Source organism: Bicyclus anynana, chromosome 7 (genome assembly GCF_947172395.1).
Source record: "Bicyclus anynana chromosome 7, ilBicAnyn1.1, whole genome shotgun sequence".
In the NCBI taxonomy this organism is placed as follows: Eukaryota; Metazoa; Arthropoda; class Insecta; order Lepidoptera; family Nymphalidae; genus Bicyclus; species Bicyclus anynana.
In genome coordinates this window covers 3,089,129-3,103,556 of record NC_069089.1, presented here as the reverse complement: position 1 = coordinate 3,103,556, position 14,428 = coordinate 3,089,129, and the positions used below count along the sequence as shown (strand labels likewise).

The window sequence follows — 14,428 nt, the reverse complement described above, 5'->3', positions numbered from 1 at the left end:
TCTCATTTTTATTCCAGTCAGGCTATACATGTTATATAGGTATACCTAGTAGTAAGTGCTGAGCTGTCTTGGTTTCATTAAATGCAAAAGTCTAATTTGTCAGTATGGTCTCATAAATTCCAAGACAATATTCCGGGATTATGGTTGCCTTATCTTAATTAACAGGCACCACCGTACGCAGCTGCTTATTACGGGCTTATCTAATATTCAGATTAATTTTTTTACTGTTACATACTTCGTGATTAATTAATTAAATGATAATATTTTTTTTTACTTACGAAAGGACGCCCGCAACTTCGTCCGCGTGAAATGCAATTTTTGACAAATCCTGCAGTAATGGATTTTTTCGGGGTAAAAAGTTGCTCAATAACCTACCCAATCACCTTGTAACCTAGTGAAAGTTGCATTAATATAGGTCGAGCCTTTTCAAGCCCGGAGAGACACAGAAACACAAATTTATAAAATGTATTTTCTTTTTATTTATTCTTGTTGCTTAGATTGTGTTTTATAGTATCGTGCAAGTTTATGCACTAAAAAACATAGTTGTTTTGAAGTCATATCAGGGCTAAGTACTAAAATTAAGTTATAAACAAAGCATTCTTCTACTAGGAAGTATTTTTATTTAGTCTTTATTTATATTTCATTTTGATTTTTTCTTTAATACGTACACATGTATTGTTTTGTTTGTGTAATCTATTTTGTACTTTTTAGTTCATTTCTGTTTTGTGAACCAAATATAAAATACTAAGTAGCCACTGGTACCAGATCCAGGCTTCCTCCTAAAATTTAAATCGATTGGGAGAGAGCATACGACCGGACGTCACCCTGGGACGCGATAGCCTAGCACAAAAGCAGCTAAGGATACGACCGATCGTTACTCTGTAAATCGAGTGGATAAACATGTTAAACTTTATTTCACAGTCCCTGTACTACTATAGTATTTTTCAGATAGCATGGGTACAGTGACAGTTCGTTTCACTCATGAAAGTTTGCCACGATTCACGATAATAGTACGTATTAGGGACGTCTTAGGGCAACTGTCACCGTACCCATGCTATCTGAAAAACACTATAACAGTAGATTTTACTTAGCTATTAGGCATGTTATAAAGGCAGCTATTGTTGAAGACGCGTCGACCGTCTAGGTCAGCGTATTATTTCAATGAATAGGAAGAATGGATGGATTGGTCCTGAACGGACGTAATCAAATTGAATTGGTCATTTCAGCTAAAATTTCTAATAATGTAATATTTCTTACAATGGTGAAGGGATCTGGTATAGGTATAGGCTCAAAATATTGTTCTTGGTATGTTCACATTGCTTATGAATACAAGAAAAATTTAATATTCAGTGCTTTTATTAATATATACCTACTAATATCATAAAGAAGTAAGATTTGATTGTTTGTTTGTTTGTATGTATTAAATAGGCTCCGAAAATACTGAAGCGATTTGAAAAATTCTTTCACTGTTGGGAAGCTACACTATCCCTGAGTAAGTTCTATCTTAACCTTTATTTTATTTTCAATAAAATTAGGAGTCCTTCCGAAAACTCCAATAATGTAACCTAACCTAATAATGTAAACAATTACCTAAAATATTTGAGGGTAGGGGAAGGGCAGGAGTAGAGTACGGGATGGATATGTTTAAGTTAGGGGTAGGGTAGGGGTAATGAAGGTGTAGGGTAGGGGTAGAGAAGGTGTAGGGTAAGGGGTAGGGTGACAGTAGGGGTAGGGTAGGGGTAAAGAAGGTGTAGGATAGGTGTAGGGTAGAAGTAAGGTAGGCTATGGTAGGTGTAGGGTGGAAGTAGCATAGGTTAGGGGTAGGGAATGAGCCAAAGCAAAGTTTGACCGGGTCTGCTATACCGCATATTTTGAAACTGGTAACTACTCGCAAGGTTATTAAAACCTAAAGGCTTCTTCTCGTTGATATACTAGGACCTCGAACTTTGGTCGAAGCAACAGCTTACAGCACAAGTAATGGAAAAATTCAGAAAACCCCAGAATTTCAGTTTATACCACCAAAAAAAAGGTGATTTATAAGGGTTTAAGGTTTAATAAATAGTAAAAACAACGCTTTCCTTTCCCAAACCAAAAAGAAGTAATCCCAATTTCCTTTGGCCACGCCATGACTTGAAAACGACTTGACCGACTTAATCATTTATGTTTTTTTTTTAATATCTTGTAAAATTTTCTCACGGAACAAAAAATTAAGAGAACAGCGCAGAATATTGGAAAATTTAAAAAAAGTTAGCGACTATTTTATGGTCTTTTATTACTCAAATGATTTAACTCAGGCTTAGCTGCTAATCGGATCTGGACGCCTACGCAGGTAAAATACTTGATATCGAAACTTTTCTAATTTTAACGCAAATTCAATGTAACGACTCGAAATAATAACTAAAAGGGTCCGAACTCAATCTGATCTGTAAAGGTTCATAGTGAATTTTTAAAGAAATTGTCGAATTATCTTTGTTTTACGGAATCAAAAGCTGCAAATTGAAAATACTGATTTTCTAAATGCTTTTGTTTTCGTAACTCTTTATGTTGAAGAGTTTTCAGAATTTTATTTTATCTAAAGTCCAGATATTTTTTATAAACGTGCCTTCGTACGTTCTACATTGCATACTATTGGAGTTACATTCTTATGTGAAAGAAATATTTACTTAAATTTAATTAAATTTTGGCGTATAAAGTATGAATAAAAGTCAGATAAAAAAGTTAAAACTTTATATTATATCCTTTGTTTCTGAAACATTTATTTTACAGATAAAAATTGAGACGCTAACAAGTTAATTATAAAATGTTTTTTGTTATTTTAAGTTGTAGGTAAAGTATTTTCTCAGAACCATCTTCAAATAAAATATTGTCACCCTGTAATTATGTCGTAATATTTACGGGACACCCTGTATATGTGCGAGATAAAGAAATGCGAAAGTGTTTGTGTTTCAGCATGGCCTGTCTTTTGAGCGTTATAAAATCAAAATCATAATAAAAAAAATCTTTGCGTCTAGACGAACTTTATAGCTTTAATCGGTCCTATAGCGGTAGCTATAGAATATTTACGGAAGCTTTAAAAATAGAAGTGACATTCAAATGATAAACACGCTATCATCGTTATACTATATTCATCCACTGACGATGTTGTCAAGATGGGAGATGGTTTTAGCTGAATAAAACATTACCACCCATTCTATGCACCTGAGTTCAGTGACAAAGGAACTTTCTAGAATACCGGTAGATAAACCTTACTTACAGAAAGCTCTCTTATGGACATGCGACGCCACACTCGCTTTTTGTAAGCTCCCAGACATCTATTTACGACTGTCATTGTCAACAAAATGCAATAGTTCTGTATTTTTTTTTGTTGAATGAAAGAAGTTATAATGTTAGTAATGTCTATCAATCCGCATTTGGCCAGCGTAGTGGACTAAGGCCTAACCCTTCTCATACCGAAAAAAGAGTCGAGCTCAACAGTGTGCCAAATATAGGTTGTTAATGATGATAATGATGAATGTTAGTAAAATAATCAGTATTTGACAGTAATTATGAACGTTAAAACCATTGTTTTCGCAGACATTACATGATCTGTGTGCCTATTGGGAGTTTTCAATATTTTTATACTGTTACTATCACGTTGACGTTTACGCAAATTTATATGGAATTGAAACAGTTGTGCTGTAGTGCCACTAGATGGCGCTGTTTTAATTCCTTAGAAATTCGCGTTTACGTTACGTGACAGTAACAGTATCAAACTGCCACTAGGCCCTCTGAGCATTTTTAGCGTAAAACGAACTATTTCGTAAATTATAATTTTATTTGGACTACGAAACCGTTAGCTTTTATACAAACTGTCCCGAAAAAAAGCGGATCACAGAGAACTGCTGGCGGTTCTAGTTCGTGCGAGGTCTTAAAGGACGCCTTTGTCCAGCAGTTGACGTCCAGCTGATAATGATGATTCATAGCTAAATTATGGATTGTAAGGTATTTTTAGTTCCACGTTAGAAAAAAACATGCAATTGAAGTCGCTTCAGTCAGCATATGTAAAAAATAATATACCCCACAAATATAACAAGGTCAACACATTCGTTATTTCTTTACAACATATTGGCAAAACTCCCAATAGTCTGTCAGTCTTATAAAGAGGGTATTCAGCTTCGATCAAAAATATATCGCCGGTATCTCCCGAGACAATCGAAAGATAAACAAAGAAAGACTTTTAAATTATTTATTGGATTGTTGAAGGAACTCTTAATCCAAGTGATTCGAGTTCTTTATTTCTTTTAAAGTACTTACGTATAATTTGTAAAAGCTTTTTATGGAAAATTTCTAAGAAGAAAGTATACATAAATATTGAGATATGTTAAATTAGTCAAACTGATAAATAACTGGGCTTCTAGCCATGTGGTACGTCGAATCTCTTTCTACAATCGCAAAAGCTTTGAAAACAAAAAAGATTTGGGAGTCATTCGTTATACAGCCTGTATATATACGATTACCTGTATATGTTTTTATACAGGTCACAGTTTTCGATCGGATCTGTCAATTCCATACATATTTATAGGTTTCGAAGCGTTAGCGTTTGTAGAAAAATAATCGACGTGCCACATGGCTACAGGCCCTGTTTTGTTGATCGTTTGATTCGTTGGTTAGCCGATTTGGGGTTTGAGTAAGATAAAACGTAGGTATCAAATAAAAATATTTCTTCTAATGACCAATATTTCCTTATAACTAGCGATTAATCGTAAAGATGCTAGGAGTGGCTACGACGATAGTCTCATGGTGGGAATCGAATCTTAGCACCCTAAAACCTCCTCATAACCTTTTGACGGCCTCCGTGGCGCAGTGGTATGCGCGGTAGATGTACAAGACGGAGGTCATGGGTTCGATTTCCGACTGGGCCGATTGACATTTTCTTAATTGGTCCAGGTCTGGCTGGTGGGAGGCTTTGGCCGTGGCTAGTTACCACCCAACCGGCAAAGACGTACCGCCAAGCGATTTAGCGTTCCAGTACGATGCCGTGTAGAGACCGAAAGGAGTGTGGATTTTCATCCTTTTCCTAACATGTTAGCCCGCTTCCATCTTAGAGTGCATCATCACTTACCTCCAGATGAGATTGTAGTCAAGGGCTAACTTGTAAAGAATAAACAAAAACCATAAACCTATTAAGTCTCAAAATTCTCATCTAATTTCAATGTCAGAGAAGCCTTAATAGTTTCGACAGTTTGGAACAACTTAAGAAAATATATTTATATTTTGATCATAAAAAAGCGTCTCAGCTTATTTGTATAGGTACAACTTGGGTATTCAAAAGTAGTTTTACGCCTAAGAAGCTTTAGATGGATTTCTAAGAAGAAGATTATCTTTTTATACCTACAATGACCTTGCCGCCTTCACAGATTTAATTTATTAAATAAATCTCAAATAAATATAAGTATTATTTGGATTTTACAGTGCATTAGAGATAACTTTGAATTATATACTATTTTTTTAACACGTTGATATAAAAAATATTTCCTACATGCTTTTAAGCAAATCTCGACCATGGACGCTTATATCATCGCAGACACAAATTATCTACAGGGGTGTACTAAGACCCCCAACTAATTTAAGTTTAATTTTTTAATAATTAAACGCGTTCAAATAGAACAATGCATTCTTATTCTTTTTTTCTATCTGTGTTGCATTTTCAATTAACTTCATACTATATTTGAACGCTTTTTTAACGCTCGTTAACAACGGTCGGGAGAATGGGGGCTTAGTCTGTATAAATCCCAATAACTTAGGTTGACTAGTGCAAGGGAGCAAATTATTGAACATAGGTAACCCTATAACAAGTCCTGGTAAAATGAAAATCCCGCCAAGTTTCATAGCTGTGTTCCGTTCTGTAATTACATTGATACCCATATCAGTGTAATTACAGACACGAAGCTTAATGTCTTCGCCTCGGTTGATGGACACATCACGGCATTATGTCGGCCTCCGTGGCGCAGTGGAATGTGCAGTGGACTTACTAGTGGTCCTGGGTTCAGGACCTCCGTCAGGGTCAGGCTGGTGGGAGGTTTCGGCCGGCTACCATCCGGAAAAAACGTATTGCCAAGCGATTAAGCGTTCCGTTACGATGTCGTGTAGAAACCGAAAGCGGATTTTCATCCAACTAATAAACAAGTTAGCCCTCTTCCATCTTAGATTGCATCATCACATAACATCGGGTGGGATAAAAATTAAATATATCCTTTACATCCACTTTGAAGTATTAATCTGTATAAGCGATGATTTTCAGCATACCATTATGTCAGCCACTGACGATCAAGTAAGCTCACATGCCTGCAGCGCTAATGGCTTGACGTCCGATAAAATTGATCGTGGGTTGGTCGCGATCAACACACGATCAGTTTTATCTTACTTGATCGTCAGTAGATGACATTAAGTAGGCCAACTGCTTGGTCCGTCAGTTATAAATATAAAAAAGGTACTATAAAATGCTCGTGTTAAAGAAAGCAGCATAAAAATAACGAGCAAGAAAAAGATTGCACGGCATTGCATTGACGTCAATGCAAGCCGAGCTACATGCGCCAATGACTTCATTGAGTCAAAGAATTTGTATTACAGGGTCTTAGCTCTGTTATTACTTTCATACAATACAATCTTCAAGTAGTAATAGCCCTATCATTGGATATATTTAGCTCTCAACTTTAGACATTTACTCGTATTTAAATTACTATGCCTCGTTGGTAGATGGTTTAATCTACGAGTTTGCTGAACTACGGAGGTTCTGGATTAAAGTCTTCAGAGACAGACACGGCGCGTTGCGTCAGCGACGCAGCGCTGACGCTCCGTCGTTTTACATTCTAATAATCATAGTATTCACACGATGCGCTGCGTCGACGCAACTGCATTCATTGCAACGCTGGAACAGGAGCGCACAGTTGCTTGTGCGTTAATAGGAAGGATACACGTAAGCAAATAAGCGCGGAGCACCAATGAAGAATGTTTCAAAATCGGGGGATTTTTCCAGTTGATTACGCTGCGTGCGCTGCGTAAACGGTTAACGTGTCACAAAAATTATGTATTATAGAATTGTTCCCCTTTAAAAGTCTAAAAAAAAGTCCGAGACAGTCACCGCGGGATTTGTGAAAAACTGAAATCTTCTTGTAATCTCCGTTTTTACCTTTTGGAAAATCCTATCCAAGGATACATGCTTTATAGCATTGTGAAGCGAAAGAAAACACTAATATTAAGTTCAACACATAGACGTGTATTATTTTAGAGCTTTGCAATAAAGTTTAATAAAAAACGGATTTTTTCTCATATAATTTATATTCGCTGACAAAAATAGATATCGCAAATGACGAAGCGAAATTCGCGTAAAATTTCGCTTTTCCGCAAACTTTTTCGGGCGTCTATTCCGCCACATGTCTCGCACATGTCATACAGATGGAAATTACACACTTCATTAAGCATTGGGCACGTTTCAGTAAATTCGTTGTTCCTACATTTTTTTTTTTTACAACGAGAAGACAATATCAGCCTATTCTACAGCTCATGACAGGGTTAGGCCTTCTTCCTTATAGGAGAGGAGATATGGAGTGGAACCACGACGCTGCTTCATTGATTGATTGATTGAGTGATGTGACGGGCTTAGAGTGATAATGATTGATTTGGTATCGATCACTAGGAGACACTATCACTAGTAGAACCGTGATAGCCCAGTGGATCAAAAAGTGTGTGGACCCTCCGGAATTGGAGGCAGAGGTCATGCCTCCAATTCCGAAGGGTCCACACCTCTAACTTTTCAGTTGTGTGCTTTATAGAAATTAAATATCACGTGTCTTAAACGGTGAAGAAAAACATCGTGAGGAAAGCTGCATACCAGAGAATTTTCTTAATTGTATGTTCTTAGCGGACATCTACTTTGTATAAACTGCCCATTAGTTTTCATACCTATTAAATATTAATAATAATGACCGGAAATGATAGCTTAACGTGCTTTTCGATGCACGGTACCACCACCTTCCCTACGTCAGGCTGAAAAAAGTCTTCGAAAAACAAAATACCAAAGAGCTTCATTACTTTCTGCGTGCTTTAACGGTTTGGAGAAGAAACTCTGCCATCTCCTCATTCTCCTTTCTACCAAATATCTGCAAAATGCCGGCAACGGTGGCGTTCTATCTAACGTAAAGACAAACTCTAAACGTTTTGCACAGCACAGCAAAACTGTGCAATGCAGGAAACGCCATATGAATTCCTGCCACCTACCATTTGGACACAAGATAATAATGAACAAGTATTTTTCAGGCAAACACGCTTCAACTTAAACCACATCATTAATTTCCAACAGGCGTGATTGTAGCTTGACTATCTTATCTTAACATTAACATCCACCTTAACTCATCAATCCCGGAGCCTTTGATATTCATATATGTTTACAAAACATCCCATAATCTCAACGGGTTCTCCAAGAAATTATAGTTAATGCTAGCTAACGTCCCGGTTAAATTAATACGTTTAAGTTTTAATAGCTATGGTATTAATGAATTTCCATCTCGGTAAAGTCCATGAGACTCCCATTAATTTACAGTTAAATTTAATTATTTGTGATGTAATATTTCAAACTATAAAAAAGTGACACGTTTCACAAAATGTGAAAAAGGTATTGTTTATTATCCAAAATAGTTATTGATATTATATAGTTAGTATCCTAAAGAGGTAAAGTTTGTGGTATTGTAGGATAACATCTGGATTTTCGGAACTGATTTTGAAAATACTTTACCACTAGAAAGCTACGTTATTTGTGAGTGTAAAGGCTATGTTTGATAATTTATCAAAATCCTTTTCCTTTTTGTAATGCTATAGGAAAAGAACCCATTTAATAATATGACTATTTCTAAACCTTGATAAACTCCGACCTACATCTGGGAAAAATCTATATAGTTAATTAATGATAATGATTGTTTTCCAAATATATACTTAGTAGATATACATACTAGTCAATTAAAAATGAAATTGCTAAAAACATCTAGGGTATTCCAGCTTTCAATAAAAATAAGTGAACGTCAGTTCTAATTAGTGCCTTACCAAAATTATACCCTGAGACCTACAAAGCATAAAACAAACCTACTGAAAGGCAGGAAATATAACCTTCATTCCTATAGCTCCAAGGAAATAATTTGTGGGTTCAATTTTGCACCCTCAAACCCTACTTGACCCAGAAGTATCACAAAAGCACTTACGAATACATTTATTTTCCGGAAAATTCGGCAAAATTACGACGCTGTGGCCCTCTTAATTATTTAAGCTTGAAAAAGCACCCATACCGAACAAAATATCAGCTACGAACTGTAAGCACTCGTTTTCAGCCCTAGTGGGTAAAAAATTACATGAGATAATTTTTTTGCTCATAGTGTTATGTGTTTATTTGAATTTCACTTTTTATTTATACTTTTTTTTTATTTAACAATGTTTATAAAATACGAGTACAAAGTACAATACAAAACACTATTATTTTATGAAAAAAATCCAGCCCTCCCTTTGCGAGGGTGTTGAGTGCCCAAGTAACTGGGGGTAGGGCTCCAATACGCGCCTTCTGTATCTTGATCTTGATTGTCATAGCAACCGAGACGCCCAATAGGCCCAGTATATTTTATTTAGCTAAAGCTCGTTCCGTGTAAGGGTAATGCACAGAAAATTTGATAAAGGATTACTTTTCCCTGCCGGTGATTCTGCTGATTACATTAGGGCTACCTTCTGATACACTCTCTAATGTAATAATACAGTGTATTTTAACAATGTATACATGTTTAGATAATAATGTGGATAAATATCTATGATTGTCCATTATCGAAACATTAAAACAATATTATATATTAGCTTGGTCCATTTCACACTGTCGCTCTGTAAGTCAACTTTTGTATTAAAAAATCCTCTTCTTTATACATTTTTTGTATAACTGTACCAGCGCCCTGGCCTCCTCCGATTGAGAATGGGCCAGGGCACTATTAAAGCCGCCCACCTCTCTAATTTCAGGAAATTCTTGCAGTATATCCCATTGCTCTGCCTGCAACACGTGGTATTACGTTCTGAATCAAAGAGACTATAGATCTAAAACTCACCTCCTCATATACTGGAACTTGATGACAATGAATATGAGCAGCGTATTGGCGGACAGCGAGGCGGCCAGCACTGCCACATACAACACTATGATGACCACGTCCGGGTTGTAGAACACGTCCAGCTCCATGGGAGGCCCCCACAGCTCCGTCTCGTTCCACCGGACATCGGACGCGTTCACAGGCATCGTATCGTCATCTGTGTATGAACATTGAAAGATGCACCTCTCACTGATCGTTTTGAATCACTGAGTCACTTCAATCACTCTTTTAAATCACCGAGTCACTTTTCAATCACTCTTTTGAATCACTGAGTCACTTCTCACTCAATCTTGTGTCACTGAGTTCACATTTGTTTTTTTAATCAATCATTACTTTCACATCACTTTTAGTGAACTGATAAGGTTTATAATTTAATACTGTTAGCTTTTTAATTCACAAAATGTACCTATTAGGATAGAATACATAAATAAATAGGTGTGTAAGTATTACATATTTTGTTATACACAATACAATACTATTACATTACTATAGACTATGATATTGGTATCAAATAAATCTTTCTAATAACATTTTTTTTTGTAACAGAACTTGTTTGTGGACGTAACTACTTCCACCATGCTTCTCCGTGCTGTCAAACAGCATTGCTGTGTTTCGGTTCATCAGCACATCAGTAGTGTACGTCAGTTTTAACTAGGTAAAGAGTTTTTGTAATGCTATTCGATTGATATTTCGATGAGATAAAACTGTACAGTAAAAGTCTGTAGTCGGGGTAACTCTGCAATAGATTTGACCTACTGAAATAGTAGTGAAAAGACGTCTCATCATTCATCATCATTAGCAACTCATTTTCGGCTCACTGCTGAGCACGAGTCTCCTCTTAAAATGAGAGGGGTTCGGCCAATAGTCCACCACGCTAGTAGCCCAATGCGGATTGGCAGAATTCACACACAGAGAATTAAAAAAAATCTCAGGTATGCAGGTTTCTTCACCGTTTGAGACACATGATATTTAATTTCTTAAAATGCACATAACTGAAAGGTGCATTCTCCGGACCGGATTCAAACCTACACCCTCTGAATCGAAGGCAGAGGTCATATCCACAGGGCTATCACGGTTTGCCAATGATATTTCACTGATATTTAATTAAATATACCTGTACAGTTAAAATTGAAGGTCTGTATCCCGGGTAACTCTGTAATAGCCTCACAGATTTGAACACTCCACTAAAAAAGTAATACGAGAATGTTACCGACAACGACGCATTGGCAAGTAAATTTAGATTTCCAGCACGGTGTCGTGTACAAACCAGTCAGCAAACGCTCGCAACGATTAATCTACTCACTACAGCAGTAGATCATCCATTATCTTGTGAACTGGCGGAACCAATCGCTTCAATGTATCTAAGTCATGACGAAATTTATCAACAGAGTCGTTAAAATGCCGTTTTCAATTTACCTCTTTGTATAAATTATAATCTTGCTTGTGGAAGCCAAACCAATCGCTTCAATGTATTTAAGTCATTACGAAATGAGTCGTTAAAATGTTTTCAATTTAACTCTTTGTATAAATTATAGTATTTTTTTTAAAAACAAGTAGAAAAGAAAAATCTAATAGTCACGAAGCCTGGATGCAAACTACATCGAAAACGCAATCCAAATACTTATAACAAAACTCCTCCTCCTCAAACTCCTGTGAAATATAACAAAACAATGCATGGTAATAATGGTTGTTTTCAACTCATATTCGGCTCACTGCTGAGCTCGAGTCTCCTCTCAGAATGAGAAGGGTTAGGTCAATAGTCCACCACGCTGGCCCAATGCGGATTGGCAGACTTCACACACGCAGAGAATTAAGAAAGTTATCTGGTATGCAGGTTTTCTCACGGTATTTTCCTTCACCATTTCACAGTGATTTTCTTAAAAAGCACACAACTGAAAAGATATTTTCCTTCACTGTTTGAGACACGTGATATTTAATTTCTTAAAATGCACATAATTGAAAAGTTGAAGCTGCATGCCCCGGACCGGATTCGAACCCACACGAGGTAGAGGTCATATCCACTGGGCTATCACGAACTGGTAGTAATGGTATCTGCTACTAAATAAAAAATGACTAGCTGACGCCCGCGACTTCGTCCGGCCTTAGGCGTCCTTAATCCAGCCCTCTCACAAAATCCGTTCTTAGTGGACCTCTACTCTCTATGAACTACCTCAATTTAAAATGATAAAAATTTAATGTACCTACTACTACTACTCCCTGCCAAATAAAATTTGGCAGGGAGGTAGTTCATAGAGAGTAGAGGTCCACTAAGAACGGATTTTGTGAGAGGGCTGGATTAAGGACGCCCGCGACTTCGTCCGGCCTTAGGCGTCCTTAATTCAGCCCTTTCACAAAATCCGTTCTTAGTAGACCTCTACTCTCTATAAACTACCTCCCTGCCAAATTTTATCTTTGTACCTTAACCGGTTTTTTAGATTTCGTGATGACCTTTCGCATTTATATATTAAGATTAATTAACTGATTTGACTAGTACGTAGTGTAAGTTTTTTTTTTTTTAGTGTTCTATTTTGAAAATAAAGTTAATATATTACTCAGTGAGCGAGAGATAGACATAGGGTAGATCTTTCTCGAAACATTTAACCTGAGTTTACGTGCTGTTCTAGAAGATTCCAACCGTTCGTTCGAATCAAAGGTATTAACTTACGGCCTTCAAAACTTCGCAACTACAAAATCAATTTTCCTAGCAAATAATTAACGTTCTCGATGACAGATAATTACAACTTTGAGTTACTCATCTCTAGTCACCGAAAACTATGTTTCACCGTCGAAGTATCTAGATAAATCCTGATCTTGTACCTTGTATACGGGTTCTTACCTACCAAGTTTCCAGAAGTAAATTATTAACAAAAGTAGGTATCTACTAGTACCTACATTTTTTTTTATTCTTTACAAGTTAGCCCTTGACTACAATCTCACCTGATGGTAAGTGAACTTGCAATCTAAATGGGAAGCGGGTTAACTTGTTAGGAGGAGAATGATAGTCCACACTCCTTCCGGTTTCAACACGGCATCGTACCGGAACGCTAAACCGCTTGGCGGCACGTCTTTGCCGGTAGGGTGGTAACTAGCCACGGCCGAAGCCTCCCACCAGCCAGACCTGGACCAATTAAGAAAACCTCAATCGTCCCAGCCGGGGATCAAACCCAGGACGGTGTTATATGAATCCACCTCGCACACCACTGCGCCACGGAGGCCGTCAAACATGGGTCCCTATTAAAAAGAGTTGTACCTAATGAAATCAATTACGATTGATAAAGTTTTTAATTATTACTAACGCTAGGGGCAATAAAATCGGCTTTTACAGGAAATGAAGAGACGAATATTTTTTATCAATTTTATTTGTAACCCGGACTCAGTCCGATATTAGATATATTTCAGTCAGATATTCAGTGACAGAATTGTTGTCAAAAATTATTTTTTTTGACATTGAATTTTGACAGTGCAACAGTCTGAAGAAAGTAACCACTAAAGATATTTCGCTTAAACAAACCATTATTCTTGTTCACAGCAAATTGCATCCGTCTTGGAAATGAAAACTAGGAATACGTAGCTAGTTTCTTTGAGTTTGCGGTTTCTGTCAGAAATTGTAAAACCAATTTGTTTGTATCATTTTAAATTGAATTTGTAACTAATTTTCTGAACCCGACTTCAACTTAAATCTAAAACTAAATTGTGTTATTACAGTAATGTAACCTTGAAGTGGTTACAGTTTGCAAAGGTCTTACTTACTACTTAGCCTTATACAGCAAAAAATTGATGACCAAGTTAACTTAATTAATATAGTTAATTAATTATAGATAGTGTGAAAGGTGGGCCTCAAGTACAGTATTTTGAAAATAATTTTCGCAGTTAAAATTATAATTATTTTTTAAAAACACGGCGCTGTGGGTAGTGACCCTGCTTTCTGCATCGACGGCCGTGGGTTCGATTCCCACTACTAGAAAATATTTTTGGGTGTTTTCCAATGTCTAAGTGTATTTATACATTATACAGGCTCACTGCTGAGCTCGAGTCTCTTCTAAGAATGAGAGGGGTTAGGGCAATACTCCACCACGTATCCCATGGACATTGAATACTGCGCACTGCTATCGTAGTATGCCTCGACTATCAGGGATCATCAGGGATGGCAAAAACACAAAGTAATACTATCACCGGAACGATCGTTGAACTTACTACTACAGGTCTACTCTCTAATTACAATATTGATCAAGTATAGCGCTGATATTAGATATAAACCAGGAATATCTGTTAGAAACGTA

At 36.8% G+C, this 14,428-nt stretch overlaps 1 protein-coding gene across 2 annotated transcripts in view; it reads right to left on the bottom strand.

The window, feature by feature from the left end:
* The window catches only part of LOC112058140 (neuropeptide FF receptor 1-like), a 95,512-nt gene that overhangs the window by 64,840 nt on the left and 16,244 nt on the right, over positions 1 to 14,428 (bottom strand). For both annotated transcript variants that reach the window (XM_052882576.1, XM_052882577.1), the window contains exon 2: positions 10,110 to 10,554. In XM_052882576.1, coding sequence (XP_052738536.1) covers positions 10,110 to 10,294 — 185 coding nt within the window. In that variant the 5' untranslated portion in view covers positions 10,295 to 10,554. The remainder of the gene's footprint in view (positions 1 to 10,109; positions 10,555 to 14,428) is intronic.